Raw genomic sequence first — 17,262 nt, 5'->3', positions numbered from 1 at the left:
GGGCTAGTGGTATGTGGTTGACTACTATTTTTAGTCAGAGGGTCCATTCCCCTCCCTCCCTCCCTCACACCCACACACCCCCCTACCCCTGCCCTGCTCTGCGTCTCCCTCTCTGCCTTCCCCCTTGTCCTTTCTCTCAGCTTATCTCCTGAACTCTGTTAAAACCAGTTTGTACTACATAACCCACCACGGGAGAGTTCCGGCAGGAAAAATCAGGTTTGCTTGGGGTGTAGCTGTCATGTCAGGAAGGAGTCCAGCAGGCAAGCGGGCCGTAGAGTCCAGAAAACAGTGCCGGCAAACGAGAGCTAGTCCGACAGGTAGCTGGGCTGCGTGTACCATCGTGAAGGCTGGACACCTGCATCCCAGAGGGAACACCTGTTTCTAGTGTGCACAAAGGTGGACTAAGCAGGCCCGTTAGGGAAGCCCTGATGTGTGCTGTGGTGCTGAGGCCTTGAGGAGAGGCCGCACCCCTGTTCCCGAGGCCTCCCCTTCATCAGGAGCCCGGGCCCAGGCCTGGAGGACCCGGGCATAGGGTAGATTTTCAGCATCAGGACTCAGCTCTAGGTGGGCTCCTAGCCACGGGAGCCAGGCAGACGTTTCAGTGCCAGGACAGGTAATGGTCATGTTAGGCCAACTCAATGTCGAGTCCCCTGTGCTGTTGATTGCAGGCTCCTTCAGGTACCCCAAGTTTTAGAGGAAAGGTCATTTCCAGAGTCTGGGGCAGGCAGTCTCACATCTGGGGGATATAGCATTCTTACTGTCTGTCTGTCTGAGCAGTTTGGAAACCGAGGCACCATCACAGATGCTCCTGGGTTTGACCCCCTGCGAGACGCCGAGGTCCTGCGGAAGGCCATGAAGGGCTTTGGTGAGAGACCCGAGGTGGCGCGAGTCCTAATCACCCCCCGACTCCCTAGGCAGTTACACAGTGGCTCTGTGGGCTGGGGTCGCTGGGTGGAGGCAGCCTGGCCCCAGTGGTGGAGGAAGAGAAGGTGGATACGGGAGTGCAGTTGGGATGCCCAGGAGAATTGGAAGACCCAGGCCAGGAAAGTCTGTAGCCGCAGAGCATCCCCACGACCCCCAGCCCTGCCCACTCCCACCTCCTTCCTCCAGGGACCGATGAGCAGGCCATCACTGACTGCCTGGGGAGTCGCTCCAACAAGCAGCGGCAGCAGATCCTCCTGTCCTTCAAGACAGCTTATGGGAAGGTGAGTGTTGGTGAGATGGTGGGGGGGGGCGTCCCTCCTGAATTAAGGCGTATCTTCTAGCACAGCCCTACTCCTGCTTTTCCTTGGGGCCTAGTGGGTCTAGATCTCCTGGACAAACCATAAGGCACATTAGGGCATTTCCTGCTGTCTCTCAGCTGATGGCATCTTCTAGCAGCAAAGGATGCTCTGAAGGAGAAATTCCAGAGTCCACAGGGTACTCTGAGGTTTGATGAGAGGCGCCCAGGAATCTGGGTTCCAGCCTGGCTGTGCCACGACTCACCAAGACCATGGGCAAGTTATTTCCCTTTGAAGGAAGAGGCTTTAAGTACTGAACAAATGCACGGTGGCCGTATTTTGATTTTGGGGGCTTTCAGATCTTTAGAAAGGTAACCACTGGGTACATATAGGCTAGTGTTCTGGCCAGGTGCCTCTCCTACTTTAATGGCCATGAGTCCCCTGGGAATCTGGTCTGAATGCAAGCTCTGATTCTGCAGGTCTGGCTGGGGCCTGAGGTTTGGCTCTTCTGCAGATGCTGCTGGTCCCTGCATCTGGGATATTGGCCCTACTGGTCACCTCCTGTGGATTCTCAAAATAGGTTTTGTTTGTTTGTCTGAATGTCCAATCAGGATTTGATCAAAGATCTGAAATCTGAACTGTCAGGAAACTTTGAGAAGACAATCTTGGCCCTGATGAAGACCCCGGTCCTCTTTGATGCTTATGAGATAAAGGAAGCCATCAAGGTGTGTAAGTGTGTGTGTGTGTGTGTGTGTGTGTGTGTGTGTGTGTGTGTACGTACACCTGTGTGGACATACAGCCCCGGGAAAGGCCTGGATCACGTGGTGTGTCTTCGCTCGCTTATTAGCTACTGGTGTCAGCACGGCTCCTGGACCCTCCCTGTTGGAGTCCAAATGCTGTAGAAAGGGGAACTTCTGGTGGCTCCCTCAAGAGGCAAATGAGGCTTCGTCATCAGGGAGCATCTAAGTCTCTCCACCTTAAAAACACAGTGGGAGCTGGGGAGCTGGGGTTGCAGAGGGAGCTAGTGATGCAGTGATAAGAGTGGGAGGTGTGGATTGTATCCTCATTCATTAGGACCGTTGTTAGCAGATAACAGAAACACACTTGAGGAGCTTAAGCAGAACAGCAGCCTGGCTTGGAGAGGGCCAGGGCCGGGGCCGGGCAGACTTTCTCCCTCGTCTCTGCTGCTTCTTCAGTGTCTGCTTCATTCTTCCATCTGCTTCTGTGCCTCTCCTTCCTTGGCACAGCATCCCTGCCGACCCCTCTCCATGTACCTGTCAGAGATCCGGCTACAGAAGAGGCCAGCTGTCCCTTAGTTCAAATTCCAAATAGGGGCAGGTTCTGATGGGCTTTGTTTGGGTTTAATATCCCCTTAGTTAAATCAGTTATGACCAAGAAGAGTGTCCTGCATGTTTTATACAGTCTTGTGGCTCCCAAGACCCCCAGCAGGTGTCCTGTGGATGGGGAGGGGCCGCACCCACAGACAGGGGAGTCCTTGTGAACTGAGCAGGTGCCGCAGAAGGAATCTAACATTCCTCAGGGGCCTGATAGGCACAGTGACTTTTCTTGCCCCCACGAAGATGTTACCTGAAACTGGGTTCGCCTTTTTGTGGGTGTCAAGAGACCCAGCCAAGCCAAAGAGTGAGACAAGGAAAGATTTATTACTTTCAGCAAGTAAGAACATTGGGGATCTTTCCCAAAGCCGTATCTCCCGGAACTGCAAAATTGGGGAAGTTTTAAGCTAAAGGCACATGCATATTCATGAAGGGGCTTGGGGTGGTCCACAGAGTCCAAACTTGAAAAGGGTCAACCTCTTCATCCCTTAGGTTCCAGTTGATTTGGTGGTTGAGTGCCCAAGGGGGTTTAAATTCTGCCAACAGCTCAAGAAAGTGCTTCAGGCTAGTCTTTACCATTGAAACAGAGCTGGGAGTCTTTACATCGGATTTGTTATCTTTCCTATTGTTCTTTTGTTCCTTTAAGGGCAAGTACTGTGGCCAGGCTTAGATCACAAGGTAGCTTAGGCTAAAAATGGTTTCTCTTATGTCAAGAAAGCCATTCCTGGTTCTCTTGCTCTGGGGACACCCTACTCTGTCTGCCTGCAGTATCACTTCCATTTTATGATCAAGGAACCTGAGGCACAGAGAGGTGAAGTGACATGCCCAAGGTCACACAGCTAGTGACCAGCAGAACCAAGATTCAACCTGACATAGAAACCAGGCTACTGACCCTGTCCTCTGCCTCCTCACTGCCCCTGACTTGGTCATCTCTTCCACCCTCTATGTTGTTGCCTTCTCCTAGGTGTCTCCAGATGCTCCACGGTCCACTCTAGGACTCAGCGTCTTCCCACATGTCATGCTCTCGCTTTAAACCCATTTTCTCAGTTGCTTCTCATCTCATTCATGGGCTGAACTTGGAGTAAAACAGATCCAGGTCCACCTCTCAACCCCACCATTTACTGTGTGGCCTTGGACAGGTTACTACACTTCTCTAATTCTCAGTGTCCTGGCGGGTGGAATGGGGATGTTCCTTCCCATGATCTCTGCTTATCACCATGTTGCTGTCATTACTGGTACTTTCCTGGGACTGCAGAGGGGAGGCTGGCTGCTTCAGGCCCGGGCAGCAGCAGCAGCACGATGGGCGGGTCTGTGTCTGTGGCCTCTGTCTCTGGGGTTTGTGTCCTGGAGGATCCTGAGTGCCAGGGAGGAGGCTGTAACAAGCCTGTGCTTTGTTGTGCTCTCTGCCTCCCAGGGGGCAGGCACTGATGAAGCCTGCCTGATCGAGATCCTGGCCTCCCGCAGCAATGAGCACATCCGGGAATTGAACAGAGTCTACAAGACAGGTTAGGCTGGCCCTGGGCCCTCTGCCCCTTGCAGATCCCTGTGCTTTTAGGGCCTTGGCCACACCCTCTCCCAGGGCCTCTCTTCCTTCCTGGCCTCCTTATCTCCTGCCACCCCCAACACACTGGGATTCCCTCCCAAACCCAGCCCTGCCTGCTGTTTACACAGGAGCAGGTGACTGAGGTAAGGGAGGGCTAGGGAAAACCTCCTGGGCGAGGTTGGAGCCAGGTCAGCCTGGTGTTTGTTCCTGGGGGCTGCGTGGGCCACCTGTCTCCTCATGCCAGTGCCCACTGTTAACTGTGTACAGTGCGCAGCTTGGTCCACTGGGCTACAGGGTGGCCCTTTCCTGTGTCTCCCTTTTAGAATTCAAAAAGACCCTGGAGGAGGCCATTCGGAACGACACGTCAGGGCACTTCCAGCGGCTCCTCATCTCTCTCTCTCAGGTACCTTTCCCAGGGCAGAGATCGGGCCCACAGCAGGGAGAGGTGGATCTCTGGGCCATGGGGAGGTGGAACAGGGAGGGAGGGGTGCGACTCCAAGGAGTGACCTTGACCTCACAGCCTGCTTCCTTTCAGGGAAACCGGGATGAAAGCACAAACGTGGACATGACGCTCGTCCAGAGAGATGTGCAGGTGAGTGTGGCGGCCGCTCATCTGGCTTCCTGAGCAGGGGAGTGTCTTCCACTTTCTTGTGTCACAGGGGAGGGGTTCTGGGATTGAAAGAGCAACAGATAAGGAGTGGATTCCAGATGCTGTGAGTTTCGCAGGGGAACAGTCTCTGGCTGTTTCCTCTCTTGGTTCAGGAGTCCGAGTGCCTCTCCAGAGGAGTTTGGGTTTCCCACTAATGAATTCAGACCATAGCAGTTCTGGCTGGAGAGAGCCCTGGCTTCCTGATGGGATGGAGCTGGCCGTGCCTCTCCCCACCTCACTGCTCCTGCCCCCCAGGGCACTGCATTCACCAGGAGCTGCCAGTAGGCTCCTTGTCTCTGTCATATGTCAGAGGACTTCTGGAGTGCCCTCTTGTAAGGGCTGGAAGAGAACCACTCTTCTGGTCTGGCCCATTTGCTTTCCAGGTAAGGACACTGAGGCTCAGAGAGGTTGAGCATTGTGTCCAGAGAAACCTGGAGGCAGAGTCTGGGCAAGGGCTCACTCTCTGTGCCCAGACGGTGCCTGCCTCTGCCCTGGTCCCAGACCGCTCACTTAACGTCTCCCTGGCTTGGGACACCCATTCCTATAACTGGACTCAGGGCTGGATAGCCCCAAAGTCCTGGGCTCCAGCTCTTGCCCCAGTGGGGATCTTCCTGTTTCTGTTTCCTGTCCAGGCCTTTTCCCAGCTGAGGCAGAAGTTGCCTTGGTTGCTGGGTCTCGTGCCTACTGCTCTGTCTTCCTAGTTCTGGACCTGCTCGGCTTCATCTCGACCTGTGGGGTCTCTGAGCCCCTGATGGCCACCTTCTGCCCTCAATTATCAGTGCCTTTAGGTCCAAGAGCTGCTATCCGAGGCCTGGAAGGCACCTTTGAGCCATCTGGTACAAGGGTTGCGGATTGGCAAATAGATTGGGCTCAAACCTTCAAAAACTTAACAGGAAAGTGCAAATTCTCCCCATTTGCAAACATAACGGTGTATGCAATGAAACGGCAGGCAAGCACCTATCACATAAAATCCCACATCCATAACTGCGATCTATCAATTGTTGTTATAATTATTGTCTCGTGTTCCTGCTTATAGATAGGGAAACTGCTTTTAAAGATTGAGAAATTTCACGTAGATATCTGGGTTTCTGGTTCCTCGTGAAAAATGGATCAGGCAGCTGTGAGCCTTGTTCCTCTGTCATGTACTTGGCTGAGAAGTAACTGCCTCTCTGCATGGTCCCCATGGTCCCCACCACTCTGGCCTTACAGCTGGCCTGATTCCTGCATTTAAGTTACCCAGCTGGCCCCTTTGGGCTTTCAGGTTTGTGACCCCGAATCTAATCCAAACTTCGCGTTTTAGAGATGAGGAAACTGAAGTTCAGAGAGGGCCAGTGGCCTGCCTAGAGTCCCGTGGCAAGTGGGTAGAAGAGCTAGGACTCACGCCCATGTTTTCCTCTGTGCTGCTGCTCCCTTGGTTGGGTTAAAGCTGTTCCTTGCCTGTCCTGGGCCCCAGCGGCCTTGGCTCTCCTGGCTTAGTGAGAGGTTGTGTGGATGGTGTCTACTTCAGCACAATGAATGGAGCTCAGCTGGGGCGCTGCCCCCCTTTCCCTCCCCTCTGGGCTTGTAGGGCCCAGAGACTCTGCCCAGCTCTCCTCGGTGACCTGGGCCTAGAGTCTGGGGTGAGGTCTGCATTGCATGTCTGTCTGTCCCTCTTCTGTCCAGGAGCTCTATGCAGCTGGAGAGAATCGCCTTGGAACAGATGAGTCCAAGTTCAATGCAGTTCTGTGCTCCCGGAGCCGGGCCCACCTGGTGGCAGGTAAGGCAGTCCCGGCCTCCCTGCAGCCAGGTAATGAGGTCAGATGAGGTATGGCAGGAAACAGCTTGCAGGAGGAACACTTAGCAGTTCCGCTCTGCATGGGCCTTTCACTTCCTTGAAAGAGACCCCTGGTGGAGATTTAAAAGATATTATCAGCGGGTTTCCTGAGTCTGCAAGCATCCAGTTCTGGAGGAAAGCAAGGGAGGAGGTTAGAGAAATGGGAGCCTCCTGTTGGCTGGTATCTTTACCTGCTAGAATGTGGAATAGTAGAGTTGAGAGATCCTTCAAGAGCACCTGACCCAGTGGTTTCCAAAGTGTGGCATAAAATATAGACATCACAATTAATAATACTAAGTAACACTTATTTACTCATTCCTTCAACAAATATAAACTGAGCTCCTGCCACGTGCCAGGTCATGGAGTAGGTGTAGAGAACGGCACTGCAGAATCTCTGTTCTCAGGGGGTTCACCTTGTTTGGGGAGCCCGGCAGTAAACAAAAATCAAATACAATCTGTACCAGTTGGTAAATCTTTAGAGAAGAATTATAAAGTTGGAAACTGGGATAGGAAGTGATAAAGGTGTCGGAGGGTGCTGGGGGCATTCCTCACTGGGGTAATGACATTTGAGTTAAAAACATGAAGGGGGCTTCCCTGGTGGCGCAGTGGTTGAGAGTCCGCCTGCCGATGCAGGGGATACAGGTTCGTGCCCCGGTCCGGGAAGATCCCACATGCTGCAGAGTGGCTGGGCCCGTGAGCCATGGCCGCTGAGCCTGCGTGTCCAGAGCCTGTGCTCTGCAACGGAAGAGGTCACAACAGTGAGAGGCCTGCGTACAGCAAAAAAAAAAAATGAAGGAGTTGCAGGTGCAAAGGCCCTGAGCATGGTGTTCCCAGCACAACCGAGAAACAGTGAAGGGGGCTGGTGAGGTGGGGTAGATGGAGTGAGTGAGCATAGGAGGAGGTGAGGTCAGAGACGGTAGGAAGCCCTGATGACAATTGCATGGACTTAGGTGTTTACCCTGAATAAAACAGGGGGCCATTGGAGGGCTTTGAGTGAAGGAGAGACGTGATTTGACTTAGGTTCTGTGAGTGTCCTGGCTGTTGTGTTGAGAAGAGAGAAGGGATCAATGGCAGAGCAGGAAACCAGTTAGGAGGCTGCCGCAGTAAATCCAGGGGAGAAGTGACGGTGGCCGGGACCAGCTGGCAGGGGCAGGTGGCGAGAAGCGCTCAGATTCTGCCCCTGTTTGCCAATGAACTGGACGTGGAGTGTGAGAGAGAGAGAGAGGAGTCAGGGATGACACAGGGTTTGTTCCTGCTGAGTCAGTGGAAGAGGGGAGGGGCCCTCGACCAAGACTGGGAAGCTGTGCATGGAGTAGGCTTTAGGAGGCAAGGAAGTCAGGAGCCTTGGGCCACAGATGCCGTGTAGGCAGTGGGTTTGCGAGGCCAGAGGCCAGGAGAGGTCTGGGCTAGAGATGGTAGTTTGGGCACTATGAGTGGGTCAAAGGAGTTTGAGGCTCTGGGACTGCAAGAGGTCCCTTCAGAGGGAGACGGGAGGGAGACCAGCAGTCTGAGGACAGGGCCCTGGCCGTTGCAGGAGAATTAGAAGGGGCACCCAAAGAAAGGGGCATCCTGGAGACCCGCAATGTCAGCGGCAAATATGAGAGGGCAGGTGAGGACAGAGAACGATGACCACACTTAGCAACGTGGGTGGGTGAAATCACCAGCACGCGCTCTGTGCATGCACTGAGTCTTTAATACATGCAAATAGCAGGCATTCTCCTGTTTTACACATGAGGAAGCTGGCAAAGGGCAGTTGGGGAAGTCAGCTACCCAGGTGGTAACGTGGCAGAGCTGGGGTTTGAACTCAGCTGCCTCCAGAGCACACTTTTTAACCTCTGCCCTATTCTGTACTGGAGCGTGAGCGAGCGTATGCTCATCTTAATCGTTGCTTATTTTAATGAGTATGGAATATATCTGTAGCACATCAAACCCCCGATTTCACAAATGTCATTAGTCAGGGGAAAAGAGGAGCTGATCGGAAGAAAATAGTAAGTAATGAAGTTGGATACAGATGTAGCAGAAATCATGATACTGATGTGCAAATGACAGCAATTTGGAGAACACAGATAGAAACTGAGACCCTGGTTGGGGAAGAGGAGGTTTATATCCTGGGGCAGAGCTCATATTAGGACCCCGGTCTCCATGGCACCACCTGCCTCTCTTGGAACGCACAGCCCACTTCCTGTGGGTGCTTGGCCCATCCCAGGGTAAGCTGGGGCACTGGATGGGCATTCGCTCACCGTCAGACTGGGAAAGATTGGCACATAGAATGACGGAGGAGGGCTGGGACTGGAGGTGTGGGGATCTGAGAAGAGACTGTCGGTGTCAGGGCTCCTGGACCGGGGATTGAGGTGTGATGAGTGAGCAGTGGCGAGGGCAGTGCTGGTAAGGGGACAGTGAGCAGGCCTGGGGGGCGGGGGGAGTGCACTCTCCCTGGGGCAAAGAACTAGCCAACTTGACAGCTGGGCAGGTGTGGTCACTGGGGCCGTCCAGGGCGCCGGGAGCAGAGTGGGAGAGGTGGGCTCTGGGAAGGGGCACAGGCCTCCTCACCACGTGTCCTGTACAAGTCGGGTCGGGCTGCCGTAATAAAATACCACAGACTGTGTGGCTTAAACAACAGAAATCTATTTTCTCATAGTTCTGGAGGCTGGAAGTCCAAGATGAAGGTGCTGGCAGCGATGGTTTCTCCTGAGGCCGCTCCTCTTGGCTTGCAGACGACCCCCTCCTTGCTGTGTCCACGTGTGATCTTTCCTCTGTGTTTGCAGCCCTGGTGTTTCCTTGTGTCTAAATCTCCTTTTCTTATAAAGATACCATCAGATTGGATTTGGACCCACGCTAAGGGCCTCATTTTAACTTAATTACCTCTTTAAAGACTATCTCCAAGTACAGTTAAATTCTGAAGTCCTAGGAGCTAGGACTTCAACAAAGGAATTTGGGGGGGGGCACAGAATTCAGTCCATAACATGTCCCTCTGTCTTGCCACTAGTTTTCAACGAGTATCAGCGAATGACAGGCCGTGACATTGAGAAGAGCATCTGCCGGGAGATGTCCGGGGACCTGGAACAGGGCATGCTGGCCGTGGGTAGGTATCTTGGCCTGCCCGCTGGGGGGCTGGCATGTGTTGTGAGTTTTCAGGGTGCTCACCCACCCTCTGGTTGAGGAAGATCATAGTGAAAGGGTCCAAGATTGCTAAATCCAGTTGCCTACGTGGTGGGAAATTAGGCTGCTTCCCTATTGCTGCGTAGTTGTACCCCCAGCAGTCCTGGAGGTGTCTTGTTTATATTTCAAGCCCAGCCCTGGGGGAGGGAGCTGCAGTGCGGGCACTAGTGGGAACGTGACCAACTGTTCTCCTGGAGGAAGATGACGCATATCCTGCCAAGTTTCCTCTAAAAATACATCCCTGCAGGCAGTCGTCAGATGTTTGTGATGGAAACACGTGGAAAGATTTTTTTACTTGCAGCAGCAAAACAGGCCCTAGTCAAGGAAAGCTGGCGTAGCTCCCAGGACACTGGTGCATTTCCTGCAGTGCCTGTGTCATGTCCTCCAGAGCAGGGCCTGATGGGCTCCAGGTCCGTCTTCCCCCATCCCCCAACCCTGAGGGGTTGGCCCCTCTTTATACCCACTTGGGAACATCACAGTTTGCCCTTCTGTTTTGCTTTTCTTGGAGCTTTCTGGATGGGACAAATTTCCCTGTGTACCCCGTGGTAGGTATCGTGGCCTGAGAACCCTAGTTAGACGTTTGTTCCGTTCGGCCATCCTTTTCCATGAGGGTCATGGCATCTCCAGCCTGTCCCCTCCTGCCTGAGCAGCAACATGGTTCCGCACACCATTCACGTTCCTTCCCTACACAGCTTCCTGCATCACATTGGTTGTCAGGAAATGGGTTGGGTTGGTGTCCAGGCTCCGCATGTTTCTGTTCCAAAGGGCTGGAGCCAGGATTGTAGGATAATTGAGCCTGGAGGAGATGAGGGGAGAAGAAGATGGATGCAGTGGTGTGTTTGATTGACATCCGGCCTCCTAAGAGGATGCTGTGTGCGTCATGTCCCCCTGGACTGAGTTTTCTGCAGATCAAGTTATGCCCTGTTTCTCTCTTCTAGTGAAATGTCTTAAGAATACCCCAGCCTTCTTTGCTGAAAGGCTCAACAAGGCCATGAGGGTAGGTAACCCCCAGGTGCAGGGTCTGGTTGGGGGGTGTCTCAGCCCACTCGTGGCTGGGACCTTGCTCAGGGGAGGAGGCATGAGGAGGGCCACCCTTCAGCCAAGAAGACAGAGGGCCCAGGGGCGGGGAGGGGCCCAGGGCCCAGGGAAGGTGGGGAAATGGACCGTGAGGAGGCCCGTTGCTCACGCCCCTGGGCCCACTCTCTTTAGGGAGCAGGAACCAAGGACCGGACCCTGATCCGCATCATGGTGTCTCGCAGCGAGATCGACCTCCTGGACATCAGAGCAGAGTATAAGCGGCTGTACGGCAAGTCTCTGTACCACGACATCACGGTACGGGCCTCTGGGGGCTGTCTGGGCTGCCCCTTGGCGTCCTGCTCACCCACGGACCTCCCTGGCCACTCCCACCGTCCCCTTTACTCTCCCTCCTCAGAGCTCGCGTGGGCTTGGCTTCAGCTAAGTATGGGCATCTTGTTTGTGGTCCTCGTACTTGCCCTCTTCAGTTTTCACTTGTTCATCGGTTGTACAACAGCAGGTTGTCAGCTCCTGACGGCAGGGTGGCTCTTGACCCTGCTGTCCCCGCTCTCTGTGTCCCAGCATCCAACACATCTGCTGTTCAGTAAACGGTTGTGGGGGAGGGTCCAAAATCGGCATCAGAGAACACAGGACCTCCCACCTGGTGCCTGGCCTTCAGAGTCCAGCCACCCAGTGGGTCTGTGATCCGTCAGTGAGAAATCAAGCCCTGAGCCTCCTGGAGGGTGGGCGGCTCTAGCTCCCTGATGAGTCCCCTCCCTCAGCTCTGGTGGAGGCAGCACAGGAAGGCAGTTCAGAGGGAGGGCTCGGGGGTCACACTGCTTGGGGTCCAGCTCTGGCTTTTCTACTTGCTCACTGTGTGATCTCCAGCAGCTTGCTTAAACCTCCCTGAACCCCAGTTCCATCATCGTTAAGAGGAGGATAATAATAGTACCCCCCGCCCAGGACTGTTGCGTCTTAAAGGAGGTGGTCCACGTGAAGCATGTTGTGTGGCACATGTACGTGTCTGATAGACACTAGCACCTGTTTTATCACTGTGCCAGAGCCAGTCTGACAAAATTGATTCCTGTCGTGGCAGGGGTGGGGGGGTCTGACACTTAATTTCCGAACTCACATGAACCTTGAAATTGAAGTCACCATGCCCAGGTCCTGATTTCAGACTCACTAAAGTTTGATGTTGGGCATGTCACTGAGAGAGGCTTCTCCCTCTTTTCTTGGATATAAAAGCAATGCTGTTGATAGCAGAGAATTAGTAATTATTCACAAAGTATCTTATGTGTGCCAGTAGGTTGTGGGCATCTGAAAGAAGCCACAGGCCTTGCCCTCAAGGAAGGAAACGATGGCAGGAAATGATGAGAAATTAGCTAAGTGTGGCCTTACTTCTAATGTAAGTGCAGTGGACTCAGGTAGAGGAGATATCAGTGTGAACTGGGATGCCCAAATAATAACAGTCCCCTTCACTGGACGGTCGTATCGTAGTACATTACACTTCCTGTACAGGACACAATAGTGCATTATGGTATAATCCCAACTTAGTGCAACAAAGATGCACTGGGCAAAGGCCACTGGTAGTTAGCCCTGGGTAGGGGGGTTTTTGGCTGTTTAAAATTTTTTTGTATTTGTTTTTCAAATTCTGACTTTGATCATTGGGGTGAGTACAGCTTTCTGGTTTTTTTTTTTTGCGGTACGCGGGCCTCTCACTGCTGTGGCCTCTCCCGTCGCGGAGCACAGGCTCCGGAAGCGCAGGCTCAGCGGCCATGGCCCACGGGCCCAGCCGCTCCGCGGCACGTGGGATCCTCCCAGACTGGGGCATGAACCCGCGTCCCCTGCATCGGCAGGCGGACTCTCAACCACTGCACCACCAGGGAAGCCCCCAGCTTTCTGTTTTTTAATGGGAGGGCTCAGGAGGCTGAACTGCGTTGTCAAAGGTCTGTGCCACCTTCAAGGCCAGCGTGTGAGCCTGTCACCTGCTCTGGCACCAGCACAGTGGGGAATTTCCTAGGATGGGGCTGCCTCTCTGTAAGGGCACCTGGGGCAGAAGAAAATCAGGAGCCAGGAAGCCAGAATTGGCCAAGCCTCTCTTAACTGGTGCCTTACTTGTTTCTTTGACCAGGGAGACACTTCTGGGGACTACCGGAAGATTCTGCTGAAGATCTGTGGCGGCAACGACTGAGCGGTGACTGGTGGGTCACTTCTGTCCACCTGCTGGCAACAGCGATGCCAGGAAAAGGCCAAAAGAATGTTTGTCTGTTTCTAACAAATCCACAAAAAATCCCTTGGTGTCCCAGCGCGGACCATCCATACATAGAACCTTGGCCCCGTCCCCCGCCTGCCCTCCTGATCCGTGTCTTGTGCTCGTGCTGAGGGACCTGGGTCAGTCTTGAACTCTCAGGATACCTCCTCCCCACCCCCACTCCTCACAGCCTCTTGCAGCTAAAGTAGACGTTTTGTTTCCTGACTCATGCAGTCATTCCCCTTTGCTTCTGGCTGAAACTCCTGGCTTCGTTTTAGTCATATAATGTTGTATGTTTATTTGGAGGTTTTTTTTTTTTTTTTAATATATAGTCGTTGCAGACAGATGTGCACACGTCTTTGCTGCATACACAGTTTGGGTGAGACAGGTGGGGACTGGGGGCGCCATGTCCTCACTGAGGAGTAAAAGGGAAAACCTTTAAGGGTACTCTTCGCATCTGGTGAGAATGTGTCATGAGCTTTGTTATTGCCAAACTCACTCCTTTTAAGAAAAAAAAAAAGCCAGAAAGTCATCTGTTCCATGCAAAACCACGAGAACAAAGCCAGCTCCCTGCCAGTGACAGGGTTACTTGTAATTGAGAATGTGCCTTAAACCTGAATGTCGATGGCCAAAAGCTGTTTCCAAATTAAAGTCAGCCAGCTCTGGAACGTTCTGGAAGTGTTTACGTGGTGCCAGCTTGTTTTCCTGTGCTTCGTGATTCTGCCCTATAGCTCAGGGGTCCAGCCTTACTAGCCGGTGGAAATTTTCATGACTTTAAATAGAAACTTGTGCTTAGGAAACCCTGAGCATAAGTAATTTGCAGGGACTGGGTTGTAAGGACATGAGAAATGGAGGTTCCTGAAATTCGTGCTCAGGGCCCAGACGCTGAAAAAGCATCATATGCGGGCACGGTGAGCCCCACTAGGGAGAGGAGGAGGAGCGTGGTCCTTCCCCCCAGGTCCGGAAGGAGGGGGTGTGCATGACTCCCGTGGGAGGCCTTACAGAGGAGGATCGGAGAGGCGTGAGACCGGCTCCTCCCCTCAGGGACCCTTCAGTCTGAAAGGGAGCTCCTGGCTATGGTCCCCGGCAGGCCCTTTGCCCCTTGGTTGGTGGTGTTAGGAGAAGGCAAGTCCAGAAGGGACAGAGTTTCTAGAAGTTGTCGTCACTTCTAGAAGCCCAAAGCTTGTTTTCTGTTCAGTGATCTTCACTCCCTTTCTGGTTTCTTATGTTGAAAGTTTAGAAAAGAGAGAATCAGAGATTATGGTGGGAGCCCAAGCCTGCTGGGCCCTAGCAGAGGCCCCAGGGAGTGGCTTGTCCACAGAGTAGTCATCTGCTTGGGGACACCACCCTGACTCCTCCCTGCCTTGTGGACATAGAAGAGGGGATGGCCCAAGGGGCGTGGAGCAGCCGTGAGCTGGACACTAGCCTGGTCTACCTAGACCTGCTTTGCCCAGCCAGAAAGGCTGATGTGGGCCCTGGAATGGACGGCAGGCCTTGCTTGTCACGTCAGCTCTGCTTTAGTTACCATGCCTGGAGGCTCTTGACCAAGACCCAGCATGCTTGGCTGCTCTTCCCCAAGGGCAGGCCCCTCGCCCTTGGGTGCCAGGTGGGACCTGCCTGGTGGGATGAACTGTGTGGCACTGCACAACTTGCCTTGGGTCCAGGCTGACTTTGGTGGCCTCCTGCGCTGTGCCAGGGCCTAGATTCAACCTCCCATAACGTGACTGTAAATGTTCTGTGACATTACTTTGTCCCATTGTCTGCACTGGAGGTTCCAACCTAGTGCCCAGCAGGCAGTATTTAACCTGTACATGCATTCACTTTGGTCCCCAAAAAGTCCTTTTAGACATTTGAATTTGTTGCCAACGTTTAAGCATTGAGCGATTTCATATTTTTAAAAATCTGGAAGAATGGATTCTCTTGAAAAGCCAAAAATTCTAGTAACGCCCAGAATTCCTGCACAGCAGTTGCTGCCGGAGCCAACTCACGGGTGCCCTGTTTAGGTATGTACTCTCCATTTTGCCACAGGCCCCACTACTCCCTATTGATATACCATGTGCACGTTACCTGTTGGGCCCTTACACGTCTTTGAGTTTGAGACCCCTGGCCTACACACTTGGGGGCCACCTGTGTTCATCCTGGTCCTTATTTTCTACCTTTCTGTCCCTCTGACTTCCCTCTTGGTCATGCCCATGGGACCCAACTTATAGTAAGGATGGGCTGGAGGACTGTGAGAATGCCTCATAGATCTCTCCAGAGACAAAGAAAGGCACCTACTGCCTTCTAAGATCAGTAAAAGGTTATTAACACTGACGGTGATGCTCAGGATAAAAAAAGATGAGGGAGACATTGACCTTACAGGTCATCTTTCTGGGAGGAAACTACACTGGGTCTTTTCCTGCCTCCTGGAGGTGTTAGTCAAGGCCGGTCCATGCCGCACATCTAATGTCACTTCCAGAATAGCAACCAGAGGATGAGGCATCAGGTGAATTCAGCCCTGAGTCCATTTTCAACAGCTGTGGGGACATTGGAATGAACACTGTGTGTTAGGGACAGGGCCAGGACTAGGGTGAGGCAATGAGTCACTTGCCTCAGGTGCAAAATTTAAGAAAGGAACCTTGGAGTGCTCACTTTGTAGACAGGGAAATGGTCCTGAAGTGGTGGTTCTTAAACCCTAGTGTGCATCAGGATCTTCTGAGGAGCTTGTTAAAGGTGCAGGTCCCTGGGCCCCACCCTCACAGATTCTGAGTAGCCATGGGGGCCAAGAAACTGCACCTGTAACCTGCTTGCCTTATATTCTGATGCTGATCTAAATACTCCTGCACTGAGCCAGAGAACTTCTGAAATTAGAAATGTTCACACAGAGGGCAGGTGAGCAGGTGGCAGAGTGTTTCAGTCCGGTGGTGGGAGGTGGGACTGGTCCACTCCCAGCTTTGGCAAGAGGGATCTGAATGATGAGTCTTTGCAGATGCCCATGGTCAAAGCAACAACTGGATGGCCATGCCATGTCCATCCTTGTGCTTTGGCAGGGAGTATAGTCCTAGCCTAGGACTTGGCCCCTTATTTCTGCCCTCAGCTCCTTCCTACCCTGGCTGATATGGAGTGGAGTCAGACATGAAAACAGAAATCAAGGTAATCATTTCCCCAGGCAGATACTAGACTAACTTAAAGTTTTAACCCCATCAAACCTGAAAGCTTCTCTGCTTGTGTTCCTGTAAGGACAGGGACATCATTACTCAGTCCTCCAACTGGCCCTATACAGGGTTCCCTCTCAGCAAAGGATTTGGTCAGTCAGGGCCTCAACTCTATAAGGGGCTCTTACCCTCAACCCCTACTCCTTGGAAAGCTTGCTTTGGCCTAATACTGGTGTCCACTCTGAACCTGGTTCCTACCCAGCAATAAGAGCTGATGCAGCCCTGAAGCAGAAAGAGCACTGGTCCAGGAGTCAGGCATCCCTATTCTGGTCTCAGCTCAGCTACTGGTTTGCTGTGTGACCCTGGATAAGCCACTTCCCCTCTTTGGGCCTAAAATGAAGGGAAGACTAGATCAGAGCTTCTTAAACTTCATTGTAGTCAGCAAAAATGGTAGAGTAGGGAACTCCAAAAGCCTGTTCCTCCGTGAAAGTGACAAATAAGATGGCAAAAACTGTCAGAATCAACTTTATGAGAGCTCTGAAAATGAATTGAAAGTTTGCAACCAAACAAAAGCTTAAAAAAAAAAAAAGCTGAGTCTTGGTAAGAGGATCTTCCTTCATTTTCACTTACTCCAGCCTTATCCTCCTTACCCCAGCTTGGCATCAGCCTCAAAAACAATATCCACAGTCTGTTATAGGTTCCTAGCAATGAATGGATCAGAATGGACCTTGTTCTCAAGAATTATGGTTGGTTGTTTTGATCTTTCTTGTTGTTCCCTGAAAGACTGGCTCAAATGACTTGCTTTTATTTTACCTAATTTGGAACTCTCCCAAGGAGGAGGGTGGTAACCCTCAGGGACATTTGAAGGCAGATTCATTAGCACTGATGCCTGGAGAGAGGGATAACAGTTGGGGCAAACAGGAGACAAATTGAAAAGTTTGGGGAGCAAAGGCCGATGATGTGATGCTTTGGGGAATAATGGTTTTAGAGTGCTCCCATTAATTCCTGGGAATCTAGAAGGCCACACACATGCCCAGGGCTGGGCACTTGCTTAGAAAAGACTTGAGAGGACCATAAGCTCTCACCTCTGGCTGACCTTCAGTCTCTACACATGCAGGAAGTGAAGCAGGCAGAGTCATAGACTG

General features: G+C 52.6%; 1 protein-coding gene across 1 annotated transcript in view; it reads left to right on the top strand.

Moving 5' to 3' along the window:
- ANXA11 (annexin A11) overlaps positions 1-13,655 on the top strand; it is a 41,352-nt gene extending 27,697 nt beyond the window's left edge. The window contains exons 5-15 of the mRNA XM_081237880.1: positions 778-865; positions 1,111-1,205; positions 1,832-1,945; positions 3,969-4,059; positions 4,421-4,500; positions 4,633-4,689; positions 6,409-6,502; positions 9,546-9,641; positions 10,657-10,715; positions 10,928-11,050; positions 12,864-13,655. Coding sequence (XP_081094006.1) covers positions 778-865; positions 1,111-1,205; positions 1,832-1,945; positions 3,969-4,059; positions 4,421-4,500; positions 4,633-4,689; positions 6,409-6,502; positions 9,546-9,641; positions 10,657-10,715; positions 10,928-11,050; positions 12,864-12,923 — 957 coding nt within the window. The 3' untranslated portion in view covers positions 12,924-13,655. The remainder of the gene's footprint in view (positions 1-777; positions 866-1,110; positions 1,206-1,831; positions 1,946-3,968; positions 4,060-4,420; positions 4,501-4,632; positions 4,690-6,408; positions 6,503-9,545; positions 9,642-10,656; positions 10,716-10,927; positions 11,051-12,863) is intronic.
- The last annotated feature ends 3,607 nt before the right edge of the window (positions 13,656-17,262 follow it).

The sequence above is a fragment of the Mesoplodon bidens genome (assembly GCF_964165515.1).
Source record: "Mesoplodon bidens genome assembly, chromosome: 1".
Taxonomy (NCBI): Eukaryota; Metazoa; Chordata; class Mammalia; order Artiodactyla; family Ziphiidae; genus Mesoplodon; species Mesoplodon bidens.
Note: the sequence above shows the minus strand (reverse complement) of the source record. Positions and strands in the feature narration are given on the sequence as shown.